Genomic DNA, 6,000 nt, shown 5'->3' on the forward strand with positions numbered 1-6,000 from the left:
TTTCAGGGCAATTTTGAGAAGAAGCAAATGAGGTCATTTTAAAAGTGAGGGAAAACATTCCTTATTTCCAAAGTGATGACAAACAAATAAAATAAAAAATACATTGTACGGTCACACTTGCATAATAATTGCTAAAGTTAACATAAAGCAGAGTGTCAGTGGCTGCCAGTCTATGAGGTTATCTGGCTCTGTAGAACCAGGGGATTGTAAATATAATGGAACTGATAAATGAGGGGTTAAGATGGGATATTGTTTCACCACTGAATACTGTCCGGTGGCTTGGCTTACCTGACATTTCTTCTATATGACAAGTGAAAAGAGAACACCATGGAAACGGGACATGTTAGAAGAGTATTTGTTCAGATCTTTTTCAGCAAAACATTGTCTAATTTCTCCTCGGGCAGTTTCCCTTTTATTCATGAAAGCGATTATATGAGTCTGCTCTAAAGTTGTGGATAAACATGTTTAACAATACATCCATAACAGGACAATACGTTTGACTGTACTGTACCAGCAATATACTGAATGGAACAAACTAGAGCACCTGAATATTTGACTTTATACTGAACAGCTATGGCAAATTATGTGTGTGTGTGTGTGTGTGTGTATAATGTTCCTGCTCTATTTACTTTGCTACGCTGCAAGACCACAAACAGGACGCTTGCAAAGCACATCCATAATACATTTTGGCAAATATACAGAGTATAGAACATATGCCATGATCTTGGTTTTATATTAAAATGTGCCACGTCTGGTTAATGAATGTAGTTAGAGAGCCTATATAATAGCATTAAAATGTAAATGGCCAACAGCAGGATTCTCTTCTTAATACACCTCAATAGCTTCGCCAAACAAAGCGCATCAGACATGTCTCTTCCATTGTCTCATTGTAATGCAAAATAAATAACGTATGGCGTATAGGCAACAACATGGACTTTATTGCTGAAATATAATGTACTAGAAATGGCTGAACTCACCGTGCCTTGTAAAATGTGATGTATGCAGGTGCGTAGGCCAGCAGAAGTTCTGTTGCAGAAAGACTTGCACACTGCAGGATAAGGAAAGGCTGAAATGTTTGCACTAATGCACTTTTGGACACATACTTTGCACTGATGTGAATTAATAACATTTTCTTAATCGCACATGCGTAAGTCTGCAGTGCAACAGAATGGCTTCTGCAACAGAACAATTAATTATTATCATTCTCACCAAAGATTATAACCACCCTGTGAAAGCTTTTGAAATCGATCCAGGTAAAAAACTCAGATTCACAGCATAATATTTGTCAAATCGGCTAACATGCAAATCATATAAAAACTCAACCTATAACTATTACCAGCTAATAATTGAAACAACACTGCTTAAAGAATTTATAAAAATCACATTTAACATGAAACCAATGGTGAAGATTTTAAAAATTCCACAGTTCAAACTAGCTGTTTTTTAATTTGTTTTTATTTCAATATTTTGCAAGAATACATAATATATCAAATTTAAGAAAATGTTTTATTTACAAATGTACAAAATGAAATGGATAATATTACAGAATTAGTCTAGAAAAAAATACATTCTTTAAAGAATTAGTGTTTTTATTTATAACTAGACATTATTGCACTTTGCAATCACAGTGCATTGAAAATTGCCATCACCATTAATAAGGGACATCATGTTCACCAGAACCAAGTCAAGCACAAGGAAGACCAGTTTCAAAGAAACAAAGAAAAAACATATGGCACAAGAAAACGTTTGAATTTTTGTTTTTCCTTTTGGTACCTTTAAATACATCTAAGTCTCTGAGCACCATCCTGTTACAAACTATAAATTATTTTGTACCTGAATTCAATGGCTTGCAAAAGCATTATAAAAATATATGTATAATACAATGTTGAACAGTGTGTTCTTATGAAGACAAATGGAATGTTTCTGCTTGAAAGCCATATTTCATGGAGTCATTTTCATGCTCATCGTTCATTTAATTTTTCCCTGATAATCATGCATTTCCAGTCATACTTTGGCACCTGGTCCTCCAAGTTTTGTCATGTATAAGTTAGAATTCCAGTTTAGTCCCCAAAAAAATTTTATGCAATAGATTTCTATAAATATCCAGTCCATTGGAAGACGACGGAAACACCTGAAAAGTTCAACCTTTGTTCGAAGTTCTTTACCATGGACAACATAGCTGGTCATTTGGCACATCTGTTCGAAGGCAGTATGTGGTGTAAGGCCACAGATTTGTTCTTTTTTTGCCACTTTCCTTAATTCTGTCAGGTCTCATAAGTGGCGTTTCATATGCAGGGCGAGATGGTCTGACCTTGAGAAGGCCCGGTCACATTTCTGACACTGGAAGGGGCGATGGCCAGTGTGTTTCCTGTAGTGGCGTGTTAGTTCGTCGGAGCGGGCAAACTTCCAGCCACAACCCTCCCAGTCACAGTGATAAGGCTTTTCTCCTAAACAATGGAAGTAAAAGAAAAATAAAGAAAAAAGAATAGAATTTTGCCCACAAATGGAAATTGAGAACTTTCGTCACCAATAAAAGCTGCCCTATTCTACACTGAATGATAGGGTATATAGCATGATACCTGTCAACTGCGATTTACCACTTGTGATATAACAGCCAATCAACTGAATTTGAATGTACTTAAGATACTTAGGAAATTATTGTAATATTAGTCATCTTAACATGTACCAGCATGCATTATCGCTTTGAGAGTATAGCTATACTGTAATGGTAGCATGAGACTCTACAGGTGGAAGGACGAGAGAGAGCGGAGACTTTCTCTGACTTACTATGCTGACAGTTTGAAACTTTGGACTCTTAAATTGTAACGTTCTGTAGTTGCTTACGCAAAATTTATGTTTTGTACATTTCAGGCTATTCAAGCTATTGCCTCAGGTTAATGTAATCTAGTTTTCCAAGTCAGTCATTTGAGAACATATGTACAGCATTATATATCATACAGTCTTCGTGATAAAGCCTCAGCTCAGAATCCACAACCACAACATCTAGAAACAGCTTTTCATATTAAAAGCCGTGTTCAACAAGCCGTGTGTGTACTTATGGGAAAATGTACCTGTGTGCGTTCTGTGATGTGCTTTGAGGTGGGAGCTCTTGGTGTAGGTCTTTCCACAGCCTTCGTAGTCACATGTGTGGGTGGCTATCCTTTTCCTTGGCCAGGAGCGGCGCCCCCTTTTGGGTTTGGACTCCTCTGTCAAACAGTCTGCCGGGGACATGAGCTCTAGGGGGTGAAGAGGGGTGGGGGTGGGGGGGGGGGGTGAGCATGGCCTCAGGTAGTAAAAGTGGGAATTGAAAAACACAGATAGGACTGACCTTGGTACTGGATGGGTGGAGGTTGGGTGTAGGGGGAGTAGCCTGCGGAGGCGTGGTAGCCCTGGGAGAGAGGCAGTGGAGGGCGACTTAAAACTTGAGGCGAGGGGTGATGGTCTCCGCCCAGCAGGTCTCCTGTGGAGAGGGATGTGGCCGGCCGGCTGGCTGCCACGGGCCGCCCCGGGGGGAAACTTTGAGCGCCGAGCAGGAGGCGCTGGCTGGCCCCCGGGCGGGAGCCCACCCCGTGGTGGTGGTCCTGCGGTCGAGTGACGGTACAAGGGCCGGGGTTCTCCTGCTTTATCCGATGGCGAGCAATGGGGAAGGCCGAAGTCAAGACGGCGCTGCTCTTGCCAATGTTTATGCCCTGGTTGTAGTCTGCCATGTCCATGGTGGTTTTCACCACAAATTTCCCTTGTAGGTTGGTGGGCTGCAGGTACGCAGGGTCCAGGTCGGGCCTCATCAGCTCAGCCACAAAGCCCCCTGTGGGAGACACGTCACTTATATCGGGGATGGTGTATAGGATTTCGCAGGCATTGGCCTGCAGGGAGGGGAGCGGGTAGGAGTAGGGCCCCGGAGAATGGGGTCGGTTTCCAGAGCCGCTGGCCTCGGCATCCTGTTGCTGCTGCTGCTGCTGCTGCTGCAGCATGCTGTTCGAGAGGATAAAATCATAATCCAGTTGGTCCAGGTCCTCCGGCTCTTTCTTAGCCATCCTAGTGGTGAGTTCCTGTTCTGGACAACCACCACCTGTAGGCACACAGGATCTCCTAAGGTGGGAGAGTTCCTCTTTCCATCGCTATATATATAAAAAAAAAAAAGAATAGGAAGTTTGATAAACGTGTAAGTACGATGACCATAATGCGTTCTAATTCAACGCATAATCACCAGAATACGGTCCGTGTCATCTGAGGAAAACCCTGTTTTCATCACGAGACAAGTAGAGAGCTTTTTTTTACTTTAGTATTGTTATTTGCATGTTGCTAATTCCTGTTTAAAGGTTTATTAATGTGGTCCCAGAAACCAGTTAGACCTCATCTGAGTAATATTTCCCACATTAAGTTATTATCCCCAGACCCGATATAATATAGCCTATTAAGAATAAGAATATTCTGGGTGAAACTAGCGACTAGCCTAATGGTTTCGCTTTGATAGCTACCCTGATTCCTTAAGCGCATTGCAGACAGCGTATTAACCACCGAAACATTTTTACAAGTTATAGGACACAATTCCCATTATAACTGTATTGGGAAAATGCAATGACAAATGACAATTTGCTTAAAATCTGTTTAGAGTTCGTGAGGAGACATTAGGCGTTTTAACTCTTCAACGAGTCTCATAAAAGGTTAGACTATAACCCTCATCGTAGCGCAGTATTCGTTCAACTCCAGATGTGTTTGGTGTGCAGCAACGTAGACTAACTTGAAAATGATCGCCTACAATACGATGATCTGCGCCATGGTATTACCGTAGACAGGGCATATTAGGATACGCAGCAAGTGAGAAAGTAAAAATTGAGAAAGTAGCCAAATCATTTTAATTCGAAGCGAAGTCTTGCTACAATAGGATCTCAATATGTGTAGAAGTAAAGATTAGCCTACTTACTGAACTCATTGGTCCCGTTGATTTCATTTTGCTGGTGGTGCCACTTGCAAATGTAGATATGGATGGTAAAAGCGTTCCGCTTAATGCCATATCGAAGTCACTTGGTGGCTGCCTGTAAAAATACGACATGTACATAAATCCTTGGTGTTGATGCTTTCCAGTTTTTCCCCAAATAAATGTTACACCAAAAAGTAGTGAAATATCTAGTAAAAACAAAACGAACCCTTGTTTTGCCTGGTTGAAAAAACGCACCTCATAAATGGAAATTGTTTTATTTTCACTTGACGATCCTCAGATATTCTACTGCATGAAAAATGCACAGGCGATTTGTAAATGTTCCCGGTCTTGTCACGCCGTCTTCCCCACTGCGCTAGGACAGTGCCATGCCTGTGAACGCTGCAACTGTGATGCAAATTGATCAGTTATGAGGCGAGACCTGGGGATTCCCTCCTCTGATTTGTACTGCGGCTGCCATGGGCAGACTGGTAGTTGGTTGTCTGAATGAAACTCAAGTGGCAGACGGCGTTAAATGGGCTATCTTACGTCTTAAATCGTCACGATCTTGTTGCGTGGCAACGGGGAAAACATCTACATATAACGTCGGCCCTACCTTCGGCAGAGTTCGTCATAACACGCAACGCCCTGGCAGCTGGGCTGTAGAGCAAAAAAAAAAAGCAAAGAAAAAAAAGCCATGAAGTCTCCTGTTACTGTTTGTATCCAAACAGACCGATAGCAACAGAGGCCGCACATGCAATGACTGTTTGCGTTTTATTCATTTCTAAAGTGGAAGAACCGGATCCACGCAAAGTTCTTGAGAGATAAATAACACAGGCAGGTCTTGAACAAAAGCACAGCAAAGGGAATGCATAGCTTATGTCGAGGGACAGTGTTGTACAATTAGCATACGTTTATTTTTTACTCTTTAATGATTCCGGTCGTTTATCATTCTCCCTTTAAATAACGTTAACTTAAATTTGAGCATTATCTAGGCAAGAATGTTAACGAACCTTCTAGTTTTTTCATCTATTTATCTATGTAATATTCAATATCTTTTTACTTTTTAATATAATTTTTAA

The 6,000-nt window shown here is 41.1% G+C and overlaps 1 protein-coding gene across 2 annotated transcripts; it reads right to left on the reverse strand.

Moving 5' to 3' along the window:
- Window positions 1-1,437: 1,437 nt before the first annotated feature.
- klf4 (Kruppel like factor 4) lies at window positions 1,438-5,473 on the reverse strand. Of its 2 annotated transcripts, none has more exons than XM_061215698.1 (5): window positions 5,148-5,473; window positions 4,925-5,036; window positions 3,329-4,118; window positions 3,072-3,236; window positions 1,438-2,447 (listed from the first exon to the last, which is right to left on the reverse strand). In XM_061215698.1, the coding sequence occupies exons 2-5, from the start codon at window positions 5,012-5,014 to the stop codon at window positions 2,272-2,274; spliced, it is 1,221 nt and encodes a 406-aa protein (XP_061071682.1). In that variant the 5' UTR covers window positions 5,015-5,036; window positions 5,148-5,473; the 3' UTR covers window positions 1,438-2,271. The 2 variants fall into 2 exon arrangements, with proteins under 2 accessions (XP_061071682.1, XP_061071681.1); XM_061215697.1 differs by having other exon boundaries at window positions 5,177-5,472.
- Between the last annotated feature and the right edge of the window lie 527 nt (window positions 5,474-6,000).

Source organism: Conger conger, chromosome 12, assembly GCF_963514075.1.
Source record: "Conger conger chromosome 12, fConCon1.1, whole genome shotgun sequence".
Taxonomy (NCBI): Eukaryota; Metazoa; Chordata; class Actinopteri; order Anguilliformes; family Congridae; genus Conger; species Conger conger.

Coding starts and splice junctions, on each gene's coding strand:
- klf4 (XM_061215697.1), bottom strand. Junction 4,119..4,924: donor CAACGGGACCAATGAGTTCA/GTAAGTAGGCTA, acceptor TTATATATATAG/CGATGGAAAGAGGAACTCTC. Junction 3,237..3,328: donor TCCACCCATCCAGTACCAAG/GTCAGTCCTATC, acceptor TTCACCCCCTAG/AGCTCATGTCCCCGGCAGAC.